Source organism: Oncorhynchus clarkii, chromosome 30 (genome assembly GCF_045791955.1).
Source record: "Oncorhynchus clarkii lewisi isolate Uvic-CL-2024 chromosome 30, UVic_Ocla_1.0, whole genome shotgun sequence".
In the NCBI taxonomy this organism is placed as follows: domain Eukaryota; kingdom Metazoa; phylum Chordata; class Actinopteri; order Salmoniformes; family Salmonidae; genus Oncorhynchus; species Oncorhynchus clarkii.
Window position 1 is genome coordinate 8,232,209 of NC_092176.1, and position 19,297 is coordinate 8,251,505.

The 19,297-nt window shown below is 44.0% G+C and overlaps 1 protein-coding gene across 2 annotated transcripts in view; it reads left to right on the top strand.

Moving 5' to 3' along the window:
• The first annotated feature begins 212 nt into the window (after nt 1-212).
• LOC139390180 (BDNF/NT-3 growth factors receptor-like) overlaps nt 213-19,297 on the top strand; it is a 90,277-nt gene continuing 71,192 nt past the window's right edge. For both annotated transcript variants that reach the window (XM_071137427.1, XM_071137426.1), the window contains exons 1-11: nt 213-690; nt 8,014-8,088; nt 8,194-8,265; nt 8,781-8,849; nt 9,158-9,306; nt 10,979-11,115; nt 12,990-13,122; nt 13,306-13,608; nt 14,770-14,796; nt 15,352-15,389; nt 15,739-15,838. In XM_071137427.1, coding sequence (XP_070993528.1) covers nt 476-690; nt 8,014-8,088; nt 8,194-8,265; nt 8,781-8,849; nt 9,158-9,306; nt 10,979-11,115; nt 12,990-13,122; nt 13,306-13,608; nt 14,770-14,796; nt 15,352-15,389; nt 15,739-15,838 — 1,318 coding nt within the window. In that variant the 5' untranslated portion in view covers nt 213-475. The remainder of the gene's footprint in view (nt 691-8,013; nt 8,089-8,193; nt 8,266-8,780; nt 8,850-9,157; nt 9,307-10,978; nt 11,116-12,989; nt 13,123-13,305; nt 13,609-14,769; nt 14,797-15,351; nt 15,390-15,738; nt 15,839-19,297) is intronic.

The window sequence follows — 19,297 nt, forward strand, 5'->3', positions numbered from 1 at the left end:
GTATTCTTGACGGCGATCTATAACATGCTGTATGTTTTGATGTTGGTTGGCCTACGCGCGCCGCCTCCTCCTCGGTGCACTGCTTGAACAACCCAACAATAAACGGTGTGCGCTTTCGGCTCCGTTGTCTCTGTTCATTATCTATTCATCCACGGCTCTGCCTCTGGCAGACCTGCACAGGACATAGGGGTTTGTGTGGAATTATAAGTGCCAGTGTCATCTGACTGAGGGAGAGAGAGAGAGGGAGAAAGAGAGAGAGAGAGAGAGAATCCTTGGCATACACACACGTCGGTGTCTCAATGTGAATTTGAGTGACTGGCTGGATTCTTGTGGAGACGAACGGAACGGATAAACCCATTTTCAGCATCTCACCCATTTGCGCGGAGAGCGGCTGGTGCCTGCTCGTCTGGATTGAGCATTTGACAGCGTCTCTTTCTGCTGGAGCTTGGCTTATCCAAGCCGTCCCTGGTCGGGCATGGAGGGAGCCGAGATGAGCGCCTTTCGGAGGGGTAGTGGGGTGTTTCTGTTCGGGTTGTGTTGCGTACTAATGGGACTGTGGAGGCTCGGGGCCGCCTGCCCCGCGTCCTGCTCCTGCAGCGGGACCAGGATCGACTGTGTGGACCAGGAGCGGGGTATCATGGCTTTTCCCGTGTTGCAGTCGGAGCTGGAGATGGACAACATTACCGACATGTGAGTCACTGTCCATGATCCATCACCGGACCCAACATACAGGCCTCGGCCTATGACAGATGTGTCTTCCACGAAACGAGTGCCTTTTGAGTCGCTTTGATATTTTAAGTAGTAATTGGGAACCAATATTGAATCGTAAAAGCCTATTATATTAATTCAATTGCCCTTTAATATAGACCACATGAGAATTCAATACATCTGAATTGTGACATGTCCTTCCATGCACCCTCTATGACTTCTAGGAAGATTTGCATCCACATAATCCCAACATTTCTAAAACATGTCATCATCATTGTAAAACTCTAGTTATGCTGTTTCTCTGACAGTCATTTCTGAAGATTATTATGTGATTCATTTACACCTGTCCCTCATTTTAAGGTAAACCCTATTAAATGAACTGAACTCTCATTGTAATGTTGTGAAACTGTTCCTTTGTAATACATCCTATAGTCAAACCACAGTGTAAAAGCAGGTGAGCTAGTTCTACTCTTTTTTTTTTGGCCACGTTCTGGTGTTTTGTGAACATGTTATTTTTATGACAGAATGTTAAAAGGAGGGGAAATCCAACGTTTTAAAAAAAATCAGGTTACACTATTCAAAAGGCACACCATTGGTGGAATGACCAGACATAACCTTCCTAATCAGCACACGATAAAGAGGTGAAAAAAAGCCTATGCGTTTTAGGCTATCAAGGAGTCGAATTGAAGGTTCAATCGAATGGCCAATTCTCAGTCAAAAGTTGGGCTATTTGAATTGGCTAATAAAACGTATTTTATATTTTTGCAGCAGTGATGTTAGGAAAATAAATGCGTGTGTGTGAGAGAGAGAGTGTGTGTGTGCGGGTACACGCGCTCGAGTGTGTATGTCAGTGTGAGAGCGGTGGGGACTACTGAACCGCGAGGGAGACTGTTGTGGTGCTATCGGTACCGATCGACGCTCCACGGTGGCTCCGGGAAGAGGTGTAGTCCTAATCCCGCAAATATTTGCAAGGACAATGGGCCCGAAAGCCTACAATTATGTATTCAGATTTGTTTTGCATCTATTTTGAAAAAAAAAATGAATTGGAGTAGACTAAATTAATTTCCACACACGTTTCAGAGCTAAAGACAAACAGAGAATCAAAAGTAGAGCATGCTTAGGAATGCTGAGGACATGGTGTGAGCATCTCTTTGTCAAGACCATAGAATACCCTTTGATGCATAGCCTCTATTTCAAAAAGTTATATATTTTAACTTTATTTAACTAGGCAAGTCAGTTAAGAACGAAGTTTTATTTACAATGACGGCCTACCGGGGAACAGTGGGTTAAATGGCTTGTTCAGGGGCAGAACGACAGATGTTTACCTTGTCAGCTTAACCTTTCGGTTACTGGCCCAACAGCTTAACCACTTGGCTACCTCGCGCTCTATTGTAAGGTTACAGTGTAAACATATGCAAAAAACATATACACTTTAAAAAAATGTTTTGTTGATAAAATATTGAATAAATGTATTTATATGGAATAGAGACTGTTAAAAATGACAACAAGTTGACGACTGGAGTTAGGGCCTATCCTATATGTTGACAATCATCACTCCATTTGTGAAATTTGTATTTTCAAACTACCTTGACAAAAGTCTTAATCAAAAACTCCCATCACGGAAAAACACCTAAACATTCAATGCTTGAAAGGGGCCTTACAGATAATTACATGAGGTAGTCATTCAAAAAAACTTTCAAAGTCTAAGCTTTTGGGGGTGGTTGGGGGGTGTCTACTAACCTGACATATGGCATTGTTTTAAGATGGTCATACCATGGATCCTTTAGCTATTTGATTTGGAATTTTAGGACCCCTGTAGGTGAGAAACAAAAGAAGAAACCCGCACACTGCTCTTGCTAGTATCACTGCTCTTTAATAAGCTTAACTATCGGCCATTTCCCATATAGGTAAAAAAAAAATCATCAGAAGGAATAAGGTTTTGAAGTGTCTCTCCTACATCTAGGAGATATAACAAAGATCGGGAAATATATCTATTTTTCGGACATACAGTGCATTCGGAGAGTATTCAGACCCCTTGACTTTTTCCACATTTTCTTACATTCCAGCCTAATTCTAAAATGAATTAAATTGTTTTCTCCCCTCATCAATCTAATGACAAAGCATAAACAGGTTTTTATACATTTTGCAAATGTGTAAAACATTTTAAAATGAAATATCACATTTACATAAGTATTCAGACCCTTTACTTAGTATTTAGTGATTACAGCCTCGAGTCTTCTTGGGTATGACGCTACGAGCTTGGCACACATGTATTTGGCAGGTTTCTCCCATTCTTCTCTGCAGATCATCTCAAGCTCTGTCAGGTTGGATGGGGAAAGTTGCTGCACAGATATTTTCAGGTCTCTCCAGAGATGTTAGATCAGGTTCAAATCCAAGTGGCTGATTATTTATTTAATCAGTTTTAGAATGAGACTGTAACGTAACAAAACAGGCTATCGTACACGTCAATCCAGAGCATCCCAAACATGCTCAATGGGTGACGTGTTTGGTTAGTATGCAAGCCATGGAAGAACTGGCACATTTTCAGATTCCAGGAATTGTGTACAGATCCATGTGACATGGGGCCAGTGCATTATCATGCTGAAACACGAGGTGATGGCAGTGGATGAATGGCACAACAATGTTGTGGGACTCATCTCTGACCATTCAAATTGCCATTGATAAAATGCAATTTTGTTGGTTGTCTGTAGCTTATGCCTGCCCATACCATAACCCCTGCCACCATGTGGCACTCTGTTCACAACTTTGACATCGGCAAACCCCTCGCCTGGTACAGTTGAAACAGGGATTCATCCATGAAGAGCACACTTCTCCAGCATGCTAGTGGCCATCGAAGGCGAGCATTTGAAGTCGGTTACGATGCCGAACTGCAGTCAGGTCAAGAACCTGGTGAGGATGACCAGCATGCGGATGAGCTTCCCTGAGACAGTTTCTGACAGTTTATGTAGAAATTATTCAGTTGTGCAAAACCACAGTTGTCCTGGTGGCTAGTCTCAGAGGATCCCGCATGGTTACACATGGTCTGCGGTTGTGAGGCCGGTTGGACGTACTGCCCAAAAGACATTGAAGGTGGCTTATGGTAGAGAAATGAACATTACATTATCTGTCAACAGCTCTGGTGGACATTCCTGCAGTCAGCATGCCAATTTCACGCTCCCGCAATACTTGAGACATGTGTGCATTGTGTTGTGTGAAAGAACTGCACATTTTAGCACAGCCTTTTGATGTCCCCAGCACAGGTTTCACCTGTTCAATCATCATGCTGTTTAATCAGCTTCTTGATAAAGGAGAAATGCCACTAACAAGAATGTAAACAAATTTGTGCCAAAAATCTGAGAGATATAAGTTTTTTTTTTTGTTACCTCTGCTGCAGAGGATAAATTAATTAGAGTTAACTGCACCTCAGATTGTAGCCCAAATAAATGCTTCACAAAGTGCAAGTAACAGACACATCTCAAATTGCTGCAAAGAAACGACTACTAAAGGACATCAATAAGAAGAAAATACTTGCTTGGGCCAAGAAACACAAGCAATGGACATTAATTAGACCGGTGGAAATCTGTCCTTTGGTCTGATGAGTCCAAATTTGAGATTTTTGGATCCAACCGCTGTGACTTTGTGACACGCATAGTAGGTGAATGGATGATCTCTGCGTGTGTAGTTCCCACCGTGAAGCGTTGAGAAGCAGGTGTGATGGTGTGGGTGTGCTTTTCTGGTGACACTGTCAGTGATTTATTTAGAATTTAAAGCACACTTAACCAGCATGGCTACCCCAGCATTCTGCAGCGATCCGCCATCCCATCTGGTTTGCGCTTAGTGGGACTATCATTTGTTTGACCAAGAAGCAGAGTGATGGAGTGCTGCATCAGATGACCTGGCCCCACAATTATCTGACCTCAACCCAATTGAGATGGTTTGGGATGAGTTGGATGACAGAGTGAAGGAAAAGCAGCCAACAAGTGCTCAGCATATGTGGGACCTCCTTCAAGACGGTTAGAAAAGCATTCCAGGTGAAGCTGGGAATCATGTAGTAACAAAAAAGTGTTAAACAAATCAAAATATATTTTAGATTTGAGATTTTTCAAAGTAGCCACCCTTTGCCTTGATGACAGCTTTGCAAGGCAAAGGGTGGCAACTTTGAAAAATCTAAAATCTAAAATATATTTTGATTTGTTTAACACTTTTTTGTTACTACATGATCCCATATGTGTTATTTCATCAATCAATCAAATGTATTTATAAAGCCCTTTTTTCATTAGCATAAATCCGGCCTAAACCCCCAAACAGCAAGCAATGCAGATGTAGAAGCACAGCGGATAGGAAAAACTTCATAGATAGGCAGGAACCTAGGAAGAAACCTAGAGAGGAACCACACTCTGAGGGGTGGCCAGTCCTCTTCTGGCTGTGCTGGGTGGAGATTAAAAGAGTACATGGCCATTTAAAGCCAAATTGTTCTTCAAGATGTTCAAACGTTCAAAGATGACCAGCATGGTCAAATAACAATCACAGTGGTTGTAGAGCGTGTACCTCAAGAGTAAATATCAGTTGGCTTTTCATAGACTAGCATTCAGAGGTCGAGACAGTAGGTGCGGTAGAGAGAGAGAGAGTCGAAAACAGCAGGTCCGGGACAAGGTAATGTAGCACGTCTGGTGAACAGGTCAGGGTTTATTATCCACAGGCAGAACAGGAGCAGCACTACGACCAGGTGGACTGGGGACAGCCAGGAGTCATCAGGCCAGGTAGTCCTGAGGGATGATCCTAGGGCTCATGTCCTCCGGGAGGGAGAGAGGGAGAGAGAGAGAATTCGAGGGAGCATACTTAAATTCACACAGGACACCAGATATGACAGGAGAATTACACCAGATATTACAGACTGACTCTAGCCCCCAGCACATACACTATTGCAGCATAGATACTGGAGACTGAGACGGGTGGGTCGGGGAACACTGTGGTCCCGACCGACAATACCCCTGGACAGGGCCAACCAGGCAGGATATAACCCCATCCACTATGCCAAAGCACAGCCCTAGCACCACTAGAGGGATATCAACAGACCACCAACTTACTACCATGAGACAACTTACTACCCACAAAGATCTCCTCCACCACATGTGCCTGAGGGGGGGTGCAAAACTGGACAGGAAGATCACGTCTATGATTCAACCTACTCAAGTGACGCACCCCTACAAGGGACAGCATGGAAGAGCACTAGTAAGCCAGTGACTCAGCCCCCGTAATAGGGTCAAAGGCAGAGAGGGGAGCCGGCCAGGCAGAGACAGCAAGGGCAGGTCGTCGCGCCAGTGCCTTGCCGTTCACCTTCATACCCCTGGGCCAGACTATACTCAATCATAGGACCTACTGAAGAGATGGGACTTCAGTAATGACTTAAAGGTCGAGACCAAGTCTGCGTCTCTCACAGGGATAGGCAGACCATTCCATAAAAATGGAGCTCTATAGGAGAAAGCCCTGCCTCCAACTGTTTGCTTAGACATTTTAGGGACAATAAGGAGGCCTGCATCTTGTGACCGTAGCGTACATGTAGGTATGTACAGCAGGACCAAATCGGAGAGATAGGTAGGAGCAAGCTCTTGTAATGCTTTGTAGGTTAGCAGTAAAACCTAGAAATCAGCCCTACTCTTAACAGGAAGCCAGTGTAGAGAGGCTAGCACTGGAGTAATATGATCAACTTTTTTGGTTCTTGTCAGGATTCTAGCAGCCGTGTTTAGCACTAACTGCAGTTTATTTAGTGCTTTATGCAGATAGCTGGAGTGTAGAGCATTGCAGTAGTCTAATCTAGAAGTGACAAAAGTATGGATTAGCTTTTCTGCGTAATTTTTGGACAAAAAGTTTCATATTTTTGCAATGTTACGAAGATGTAAAAAAGGTGTCCTTGAAATATTATTGATATGTTCGTCAGAAGAGAAATCAGGGTCCAGAGTAACACCAAGTTCGTTCACAATTTTATTTGAGACAACTGTAGAACCATCAAGATTAATTGTCAGATCCAACAGCAGATCTCTTTGTTTCTTGGGACCTAGAACTAGCATCTCTGTTTTGTCCGAGTTTAAAAGTAAAACATTTGGCACCCTCCACTTCCTTATGTCTGAAACACAGGCTTCCAGGGTAGGCAATTTTGGGGCTTCACCATGTTTCATCGAAATGTACAGCTGTGTGTAGTCCGCATAGCTGTGAAAGGTGACATTGTGTTTCTGAATGACATCCCCAAGAGGTAGAATATATAGAGAAAACAATAGTGGTCCTAAAATGGAACCTTGAGGAACGCTGAAACTTACAATTGATTTGTCAGAGGACAAACCATCCACAGTGACTTACTGATATCTTTCCGAACGGTTAAGATCTAAACCAGGCAAGAACTAGTCCGTGTAGACCAATTAGAGTTTCTAATCTCTCCAAAAGTATGTGGTGATCGATGGTGTCAAAAGCAGCTCTAAGGTCTAGGAGAACGAGGACAGATGCCTTGGTTTGACACCATTAAAAGGTAATTTACCACCTTCACAAGTGCAGTCTCAGAAATATGATCCGGTCTAAACCCAGATTGAAGCATTTTGTATACGTTATTTGTCTTCAGGAAGAGACAGTGAGTTCATAGTTTTGATGTCTTCACTATTATTCTACAATGTAGAAAATAGTAAAAAAAATAAAGAAAAACCCTTGAATGAGTAGGTGTGTCCAAACTTTTGACTGGTACTGTATATTTTATTTCACCCTTTTTTTTGTGCTCACAAACCTACTTCCATACTTCCATAACATTTTGAAACTGGTACCGGGTCATAGAACATTGTGGGGGTCATAGAACAAAACGAGTCTCCCCTTTCCATAGTCGGGTCATATTATTTTGTCGCCCAAACTGTTTGGATGCTGTAGTCAGAAGTTGGCACATTCACAGTACCGACTTCAGACGAGTCCTGTGGGGCTTGTTGGGGTCGTGTTAGTTTGTAGGCCAAACCATTTTGGACGCTGTAGAAGTTTTCACGAGAAGACCGATTTTCGGGATGTCTCCTGGTATGACAAACAGAGCTGTAGCTCTGCCACTTTCCACAGCAGATGTGAAAGGCTGACATAGGCGGATGCAGTGGATTGAGATGCAACTCATACGAACCCCCCCGATGTCTCTAGCTTTTAAAAATTATGTTAATTACGTTGGTCGCACGGGTACATCGATCGACTCTTAAGGATGAATATCTGTTGAAATGTGTATCGGTTGTTCAGTGGGCCTGCTACTTCTGTTAACTAACCTATTTTTCCCAATTTCATTTTTGACAGATATATTGCAAACCAAAGTAGCTTCTCGTCCATCAATGACAAAGACCTGCATTATTACCGGAACCTCACGAATCTGTAAGTCTTTTATGCTATGTGATGTCTTATACTTGTGGTCATGATGGGGCCCAGATTGTCAACTAGTGCAGTATGATCATGTTTTTGTGTGTATTTGCTTTGCAGAACTGTGACTAACAGCCGGCTTACCTATGTATCTCGACTGGCCTTCCAGAACAACCTCAAGCTTCAGTATCTGTGAGTGGCTTCTACAGGCCTAAGGCAACATTTATCTCAATGTGAAGGCCAAATTAGAGTTCTTCCAAAAATAATTGTTGACTGTCAGACAGACAACCCATTGGGCAAAAACTGGTTGAATTAACATTGTTTCCATTTAATTTCAATCAAAAAATTATATGTGATAACATTGAATCAACGTGGAAAACTGATTGGGTTTGAAAAAAGTCATTAAAGTAAGTATCATGAAAGTAAGTATCATTAAAGTAAGTATCATTAAAGTAAGTATCATTAAAGTAAGGGAATTTCATGTTTTTTTCACTCAACTTTGAACCTAAATCCAATGACATGGTGGCATGTTTGGTTGATTTCACGTTGAATTCACGTTAGTTAACAACTCAACCAAATGCAAATCAAAACTAGATGTTGAACTGACATCTGTGCCCCGGGGCAGTTGTTGGAAGGGTTGTACAGTTTAGCATTTCTTTTGGATATTTTTTTTTCGCATTGTCAATTATGTTAATTCTGATTGACAGGAATTTGAAAGACAACAACCTGTCATCTCTGTCTTGGAGGATATTTCGACATTTAAACATATCAAATCTGTGAGTTGCTTTTTAAATCAACTGTATTCTGTCTAATACTCGTCTGTCTCTGTCTCTGTCTTTCTCTCTCTCTCTTACTCTCTCTCTCTCTCCCTTTTTAACTTTCCCCCTCTTTCAGCAGTGTTTTATGTACCCCCGATTGACAATGTGTCATCATGGATCCCCAAAAAACATTTGAGTGTGTGTGTGCGGATGTGCTCATCGGTTTGTGCTTATACGTGTGTTTATGTGTGCATGTGTGTGTGTGTGTGTGTGTCAGTGTCCGTGTGTGTGAATCAACACTCAGCGCTGTGTTTCTGTCTGTGTAGGATTCTTTCAGGGAACCCACTGCACTGTTCCTGTGAGAACATATGGATGAAGCTGTGGCTGGGAGAGGAGGCCGATGCTCAGGACCTCCAATGTACAGCGGAGGGGGGCGGGAGGAAGCCCCTGACCAGGCTCAAGCTCCCTCACTGCAGTAATGGCCCCACTTGATTTGTTTTTATTGAAAATGTATCCTTCCCGTCCTGATAATGACCCCCCCCCTCATCCCCCTCCCGCCCCCCTCTTATGTCAGAGCGGGCTTACTGTCAGAGACAGAGAGATAATGGTCATAATGGAGAGTGTGCAACGCTGGACTTGGGAGATCCAGTATCAGCAGAGAGAACTTATGTCACGGACAGTCATTCTTTAAAGTGGCTCGCTTGGAACAACATGCCCTCGTTAGTCATACCCAGAGAGTCAACGCCCTTCCAACCCTAAACTCAATAGTTTTCGGGCATTGTTTACTTTATAGGCTTTCCGTAAGAGCTCATATTAAGATTCTAAGACGTAACTCTTCTTGAGGTTAAGAAAACAGTTAAGGTTGGGTGAAAATGTCACAAAACTATCCCTTTACTGGGCTTTGCTGAATAAAGGAAGCTGTCCATAGATTCACATGCTGTATCCTAATGTGAAATTTGCCCATTATGAGTACCCACAAACCAAAGCTGGTCTAGGACCAGTTTCCCCCTTCCACTCAGTAACTCTCACCAGTCTGTATTAACACAAAGGAACCTGGGCCTGTACTAGTGCGCTCTGGGGTACAGAGGAGGCTATATAATGACATTGATAACACTTATTGATCCGGCTGCCCAGCCTCCACTCCATTAGGATGCTATTTTCACCTTCGCCACAGTTACGTGCGGGCCCCTGGAAAGACGGCAGGGGGACCCCGTTGTATGAAGACGACACACGGGAGAGGCCCCACATGTGTACGATGCCGCATGGCTGCCAGCCAGCCAGAAACACTGAGTACCCTGCAACCCCCCTTTCTCTCAGTCATTCTCTCTGTCGTTCCCTCTCACTCTCTCTTGACCATCTCTCTCCCAGGGAATCTCTCCGCCGTTTTCAGTGAATCTCTCTGTTCATCTCTCCCTCTCTCTCTCTCTCTCTATCATCCTGTACTATATGAGCTCCACTGCTCAGTGCTGTAGTTTTCACGTGTTGGATGCAGAGGTTATCTGAGGCCAAGATATAGTCTTCACTGCTGCCTATCAGTATTTATATTGGAGATGTTGATGCTGATAGTTTTACTGGTGTCTAAAACTGGTTTCAACCAGTATACAACCATTGCAACCAGTTTAGCCCACGGGGTGTGTTGTTAAAGATGGACACATTGTAAAGGTATACTGTGCCAGCTGGCAGTGCTTGTAAGAGAGTTGCATAAGATGGTAAGGGCTGATATTGCGCTCTGAGTGCTGAAATTAATAGTTTTCTGGGTTTTAGAATGATTGAGGGGGTTGCCATGCTGTTAAGAGTCTTGGCGACGTCCCTGAGTGGAGATAAGAGATCTGTCCATTTCATCAGCCAGGACTTTTGACAGACATTGGCCCTTTTTCGCCAGACGCTCCCATGCCATTGACCACGTCTAAGAGGCAGCCAAGCTTCTGATTGGACACATAGTCAGGTCACAGTCAGGTCACAGTCCCCTCCCCTCCAACGTCTGTTGTGTTGTTGTCTCCCTTTAGAGAGGCTCCAGACAGAGTCCAATCGATTTTATCGGAGTTGCGAGACACATGGAGTTGTAATCTGTGTGTGACCACTGCCGTGTGTGTGCTGTGATTTTTAACTAAGATGGCATTGAATCTCCCCTTCGTTGTCGTTGGCAGTGGTTCCCATGGCGACTCTGAGCCCGTCCAAGGTGATGGTGCAGGAGGGTGCTGATGTGGTGCTGACATGCAACACCTCCGGAGAGCCCTCTCCTGAGCTCATCTGGAAAATGACCCCACTCATCTCCTACTATGAGGTCAGTCACCACGCCACCCCCCACCAGAAAGCCCATGGCCCCGGCTCAAATTGGTCTCGGGTCAAAAGTAGTGCACTATATAGGGAATAGGGTACCATTTTAGACACATCCATGAGTAGGGCCAGGAGTTTTACTGACCACATGACCTGACCAAGAAACAGATTTTTTCATGGTCAAGTAAAACTCCTGGCCCTACCCATCAGCAGGTGCAAAAATAAGTGTTCCGTGGTCAAGTAAAACTCCTGGCCCTACCCATCAGCAGGTGCAAAAATAAGTGTTTCGTGGTTAAGTAAAACTCCTGGCCCTACACATCAGCAGGTGCAAAAATAAGTGTTTCGCGGTCAAGTAAAACTCCTGGCCCTACACATCAGCAGGTGCAAAAATAAGTGTTTCGTGGTCAAGTAAAACTCCTGGCCCTACACATCAGCAGGTGCAAAAATAAGTGTTTCGTGGTCAAGTAAAACTCCTGGCCCTACCCATCAGCAGGTGCAAAAATAAGTGTTTCGTGGTTAAGTAAAACTCCTGGCCCTACCCATCAGCAGGTGCAAAAATAAGTGTTCCGTGGTCAAGTAAAACTCCTGGCCCTACCCATCAGCAGGTGCAAAAATAAGTGTTTCGTGGTTAAGTAAAACTCCTGGCCCTACACATCAGCAGGTGCAAAAATAAGTGTTCCGTGGTCAAGTAAAACTCCTGGCCCTACCCATCAGCAGGTGCAAAAATAAGTGTTTCGTGGTTAAGTAAAACTCCTGGCCCTACACATCAGCAGGTGCAAAAATAAGTGTTTCGCGGTCAAGTAAAACTCCTGGCCCTACACATCAGCAGGTGCAAAAATAAGTGTTTCGCGGTCAAGTAAAACTCCTGGCCCTACACATCAGCAGGTGCAAAAATAAGTGTTTCGCGGTCAAGTAAAACTCCTGGCCCTACACATCAGCAGGTGCAAAAATAAGTGTTTCGCGGTCAAGTAAAACTCCTGGCCCTACACATCAGCAGGTGCAAAAATAAGTGTTATTTATTTCAAGCTGGAATCTTTAATGGTGAAACTGCCACGTCTGTTTGCGACATTACAACAGCAAATAAGTTACTGCAAACAATGAACACTGTTATTTCCCCTCTGACATCATTGCAAATGCGGTAGAACAACAGAAATGTACTACAATTGTCTTTGCACCACGTTGTGCGACGCTCCTCACCTCCGCTTCATCAACTAAAAATAAACGGCGGTGGTGCTGTTTGCCCTACTGAAGATTCCATCTTTAAAAGCAAAGTTGATGAGAAGACTGGATCCAAAATATGCAAAAATGCTGAAAAATGCAGAAAATGTTTTCACAAAAATAATTAACTTGAAAAACAAACTTACTTGGCCAATAGCAAAATTACCTCAAGTTGAGGAGGACTAAAGCAAACCGTCTCAAACACAGGGCAAAACGTCTCAAACACAGGGCAAAAGGCCTATAAACTCACACACGTGAGTATATGGCAGAGCTATAGCAACAGCGTGTTACCTAGACAAGCAGCTGAATGAGGTGAACAGGGATCCTACCTCATCTGGCATATTGCAGATATTTTAACACCACGGATTTTAACACCAATTATTCACTAGTATTGGCCTATAATGGTACTTGCTAATCTAGCTGTGTAACACCATTTGTTTAGCATAGGTTCTCATACAGAAGAGACGGCACGATGTCAAAGAATCAACAACTACTAGGGAAGGATATCTGTTTATAAATGGTAAAGCATGATCTTACAATATCACTAACAACCAGCAACAGGTATTGTGTTTGCGAAATAAATAACTGTTGATGTGTTAAAGCATTGGTCATGTGGGTGAGATGGGTACCTGACTCACTGTGTCTCTGTGTGTTCTTCTGCAGATTGAGACCTCAGGCCAAGTGTCTGAGCTCCATCTCTATAACCTCTCCTCCCTGGACAACAACTGTAAGATCACCTGCAGTGCTGGGAACATTGTGGGAGAGAATGAGTCCACAGTCCTCCTCAACATCCTCTGTGAGTTCCAAACATGACTCACATCTCTAGGCAAGAGGGGGAAAGAATGAGAATAACACCTGCCTTAACTAGTTCCCCCTTCTTTTCTCCCCGTTATGGCTTCTCCTTCTATCTGTCTCACTCATTCACTCACTCGCCCACTCACTCCCTCACCCCCTAACTCACTGTCTCTCTCTCTCTCAGTTCCCCCTAACATCAGTAAGTTGAGTGATGCCTACCAGGACCACCACTGGTGCATCCCATTCAGTATGTCTGGGAACCCAAAGCCCGAGCTCCGCTGGCTGTTAGACGGGGAGCCGGTCATTGAGGGACCCTACATCATGACCATGATCCATGACTTCTCTGAGAGGGAGTACCACGGCTGCCTGCAGCTGGATAGCCCCACACACATCAACAACGGACCGTACACCCTGCTGGCCAGCAACAAGTACGGACAGGACCGCAAGACCGTCAATGCCCACTTCATGCACAACCCCTTTGAGGGAGGTATGTGTTGTGTAGTGTAACCACTCTCTGAATCCAAATTAAACCCCTATCCCACTTGTGTCATTCTGAGAGAATTGGATAGTCTGCAACATGGCAACAACTCCACCTGGCCTATCAAATGGTAAGATGGAGCTACAGTATTACCATGTTGTTTACATCTATCTCCAATCCTCTCAGATCTACTGAAGTTATTAGGGGGAGGGGCTAGGGGTCAAATTGCACATATGACGCGTGTCAAACTGAATTCCTAGAGAGCCGTGCGTCTGCACATTTTAAAACTGTAATTATACTGAAGAAAAGGTAAATGCAACAAAATAAAAGATCCCAGAAATGTAACATATGCAAAAAAAGCATATTTCTCTCAAATTCTGTGCACAAATTTGTTTACACCCATGTTAGTGAGCATTTCTCCTTTGCCAAGATAATCCATCAAGCTGACATGTGTGGCATATCAAGAAGCTGATTAAACAGCATAATAATTACACAGGTGCACCTTGTGCTGGGGACAATAAAAGGCCACTCTAAAATGTGCAGTTTTGTCACACAACAGAATGCCACAGATGTCTCAAGTTTTGAAGGTGTGTTCAATTGGCATACTGATTGAAGGAAAGTCCACCAGAGCTGTTGCCAGAGAATGTAATGTTCATTTCTCTACCATAAGCCGCCTCCAACGTCGTTGTAGATCATTTTGCAGTACGCCCAACCGGCCTCACAACCGCAGACCATGTGTAACCATGCCAGCCCAGAACCTCCACATCCGGCTGAGACCAGCCACCTGGACAGCTGATGAAACTGAGGAGTATTTCTGTCTGGAATAAAGCCCTTTTGTGGTGAAAAATGAATTCTGATTGGCTGGGCCTGGCTCCCGAGTGTGTGGGCCTATGCCCTCCCAGGCCCACCCATGGCTGCGACCCTGCCCAGCCATGTGAAATCCATAGATTAGGGCCCAAGGAATTTATTTCATTTGACTGATTTCCTTATGTGATCTGTAACTCAGTACAATCATGGAAATTGTTGCATGTTGCGTTTATATTTTTGTTCAGTATATTTTCAATTGGTGTCAAATTATAGACCTACAGTAGACAAGCAGGTGAGCGGAGTTCTTATCTAATCTATTACCTTTATTGATTAATCAAGTACTTTTTGTATTTTACCCAACAGGAACAGTGACAGAACCTCTTTACTATGGTGAGTTGCTGTTCAAATATTTACGTGGAAAATTGACTGTCTAAATTACTGATTGAACTGTTTAGCAATAACCAAGGTGCTTTCCTTTTATGATGTTCTGACACCTGAGGATTATTGACTTGAGAAATGCTTTGGAAACTGATTTCTGAGCTTTGCGTTTTGTCTCATAAAGTGTTAGTACTTTCTTTTCTCTTTCCTCTCCTCGTGTCACACTGTCTCTGGGCACCACAGACCCAACTACAGGTATAGTCACTGTCCCTTCACATTACCTATTCACACAGCGGAGCTTTCAAAGCACACAGGCCTATGTCACTCTGACACACTCATAGAGGGAACACTTTAAGGACTTCATAACCCAACCCATACATACTGCATTCGTGAACAGCAATGTTTATGCCAACAACCGCAAGCCATAATACAAATATTCTTATTAAGTCCTTATGTAGGCACCCCTTCAACTAACGGGCTACCCACACGGGCAGACATATTTGATCAACGACTTTTGAAATGAGGGATACTTTAGCATCTGCTGTCTTCTCTTCTCTTTGAAAACAGACGACACACCTCTAGATCCACCGGAAGACAGAGTTGCTGTAAGTCACACTCCAAGACACCTCGTTGCGCACTTGTGTTGTGTTTTGTGTTTTGTGTTTTGTGTGAGCCTTAGAACTGTTCTGGGAGCAGTGCTGTTGTGGGAGCTAAACATTTGTGTTTATATCCTATGTTTTAATGTGGTATGTTTCCCCGGGACTATTGTTATTAATAGTACCATATAGTGTGTTTATAGTTGACAGTATGTTTAACTTTTATACATTTCTATGTCATGTTTCTATATGGTTGGTGTCATATGTGTCTCGGTGCTGGTAGGCTACACGCTGTGGCACAATGTGTTTCAGAGTGAGCTGTGGTGTTCCTAGCTCAACAGCTGTGTCATTCCCTCAGGTGTACGTGGTCGTAGGGATTGCAGCAGTAGCCTTCACGGGTTTCCTCTTGATGCTGGTCATCCTAAAATTCGGGGGGAACTCAAAGTTTGGAATCAAAGGTACAGTAAGTCCCTTTACACTGTAAACTACTGTAACCTATGTCAATCGCTAGCATAGAAAGACCGGGGCTTTCTCTCAAATCTGAAATGGCAGCCTATTCCCTAAATAGTGCACTTCTCTTGGCACTGGCACTGCGTAGGATGTAGGGTGCCATTTGGGATAAAAGCATAGGGTGGGGTCTGAATGGTGGTAAAGAGGTACTCAGATGTTGCTGGTGAATAACATGCATGTGGATGTCAGTGATCCGTCTCAATGTCTCATTGTGTCTTGTTCCACACTAATCATCCCGCAAACCTTTATTGCGCATTCCAAATAGAAAGATAACGGTGCACTGTGGCCCACCTCTGTCTTTACTGATGCTGTTGTCGTCTAACGCGAGTTGTTGTCCAACTTACCTAAGAGGATTTCGATACTAACCGACATGAGCAGAAACAGTGGAGGGGTCAACTCACTCTCACTCAAATCTCTTAGTTTGTACTAATACTGAACCAAACTGGAAAATGATATGAGGATCAAAGTGTGACTATGGCATTCTAAAAGCACTTTTGAAAGCACTATCCTGAAATCCTCTCTCTGCAATGGATTGAATCCTGACCTGAGTGTGTATGAGGGTGTGTGTTTTTGATAAGATAGTCTATGTAGGAGTCTGGGAAGACCACAGCTGCCTCAGTATAGCCTGTTATTTCGACACTGATTGGTTTATTGCCCCTCTGAGGGTGACAGGTGTGAAAGAAAGCTGTAGAGGGACAGTGGTGGTGTCTCCTTTCTTCCGCGGAAGTGGAGGATGAGGTTCCACTGGAGGCGTCGATTGCTCTCCTCCCTCTCATTGCCTTCCCTCGCAGTGCATACGTGCATACGTGCATACGTGCATACGTGTACAATATGTGTGCATAAATGTCTGTCTGCATTTGTGTGCGCGCATGCGCATCTTAGTAGGGAGTTAGCTGGAGTTTCAGCGTCGCCCACACAGATGTTCACCTCGAGTCTCTCGCGCCTCACTACATTTCCTATCCTTTCCTTTCTCATAGAGGAAGTGACACTACTGTCACTCAAAAGCATGATCCACACTAAAAGCAAACACTTTCACTTTTAGACACACACACACACACACACACACACACACACACACACACACACACACACACACACACACACACACACACACACACACACACACATGGGACAGTATGGATGTACAAGTGTGTGCGATACAAAAGGTTTGAAGAGAACGTAGTGAGCCCTGTTCTTTAGACACCTCAGTACACACACACAGACACAGACACACAGACACAGACATACACTCACACACACATACACATACACGCACACGCACACACACTCACACACACACACACACACACACACACACACACACACACACACACACACACACACACACACACACACACACACACAAAGGTGTACATGGTTGCATGCATTTTTCATATCATCCTGCAACTGCTCTTCTGTTATAAATAAGACATGGCGTACAGTAAGGATCGGAGATACTGTCTTTTACTCTATACTGCCTATGTGTGTGTAGATTTAAGTTGTTATTGTATTTTACAGTTTGTGAGAGTCAATATGAATGTGTGCATGTCCAGAGTGTTAAGGAGTCAGATGTCTGTGTTACCAACTCAGAAAATATTGTGTCTGTAAAGATAGACTAAGTCCTAAGAAAAAGATCTGTGATGGTCGTCAGAGAAAAGCCATTGTCAGGTATTGGTCAAATGTCCTTTCTAAACCTGTTTGTTTGCCAAAATACATTTAAATTAGATCATCTGTCTGAACACTTAGAATTGGTCTTTACAAATATGTCGTTTCATGACAAAACAGACCCAAACCTGTTTAAACTTCCTCTGGAATGGAAAAAAAAGAGAGGACGAGAGAGTGAGAGAGGGAGAGAGCACTTCTGTATGCTTATCAATGATTCAGGAGGGCAGGTATCAGTTTTCTCTGTGTTTGGAAGAGTGCCGGACAATCAATAGGAACAGTGCCGGACGATCAATACATTTCTCTCAAGGTCAGAAGTATCTCTGATCGTACTCTATAGAGCATGCTCACTCTACGTGTTCTCCTCCTCATGCAGAGCACACTTATTATCAAACGCCTGCCCTCATGGACCTACCTCACACCTTGCACTACCCCTGTGGGGAATGGGATTTGTACAGAATGGGGCCCATTCTGAGTTCCAGACGTCTTCAGAGGGCCGCAAGCACATGTAGTGGCGAAACTTCACAGGCACAACGGCAATGAGTAACCTTGCCAAAGACCAGAAGCTTTAGCTTAATGGGCAATCAATCTTGAGGTACGCAGATGGCCTGGGTATTTGGTATGTGGTATTTTATTAGGATCCCCATTAGCTGTTGCGAAAGCGGCAGCTACTCTTCCTGGGGTCCACACAAGTTGTGAAACATGATTTAATAAAGAACATTAATAGAAAAGAGCAGCTCAAGGACAGAACTACATCCATTTAAAAATGGCACACGTAGCCTACATGTCAATACATACACACAAACTATCTAGGTCAAATAGGGGCGAGGCGTTGTGCCGTGAGGTGTTGCTTCATCTGTTTTTTGAAACCAGGTTTGCTGTTCATTTGAGCATTATGAGATGGAAGGGAGTTCCATACAATAATGGCTCAATACCTGGTAGGATGCAAGCATGATGCAGGCACGCACACACACGCACACGCACGCACACACACACACACACACACACACACACACACACACACACACACACACACACACACACACACACACACACACACACACACACACACACACACACACACACTGTTCCCCCTGAGTGCTTGAGATGTGTGTGGAATGCTTTTGTGACAGTCTGTGGGAGTTGGACGTCACTCATCTATCCTCGGTCAATCACAGATAAAGTGCCCACTTGAGAGGTCAGAGGTCAATGTGTGTGTGAGAGAGGTGCCGGCTGGACAGGAAACAGCAGGTCTCCTTCCTGTCCCATAGCGACAGGAAATGTCTCGCTGTTGCTGAGTGTGTTTGAGGTTTACTACATGGCCTAGTGACAACCTTCTATTCAAATTGCTAGAACAGTTTTTTCTGCTCAGGCCACACGGGGAGGAAAAACTCCTGGCCCTATGACATCATGAGTTTTTACTCACTACTCCTGCTTTCCCTGAACAAGTTGTTCTTTGCGCCAATGGCCTTTATGTTGGATCCTGATCATGTTGGCAGCATTATAAATGTCCAATAATTCAGTCCATGTTCATTTGTTTTGTATTTATGGAACGGCTGCGTATCATGTTGCTCTGAGGTACTACTCTGTCCAGCTCTAATTCATCACCACAATGTTTCTGTGCAGTCACAACTCTGTACAGAGCGCTGGGCTGCACTACAGCAGAAAAGAGCTAAACAAAGGAGTTGATTGCTGAGGGAACATGTCCGATCCACATCAACGGGTGAGAGTAAGCAGTTTTAAGT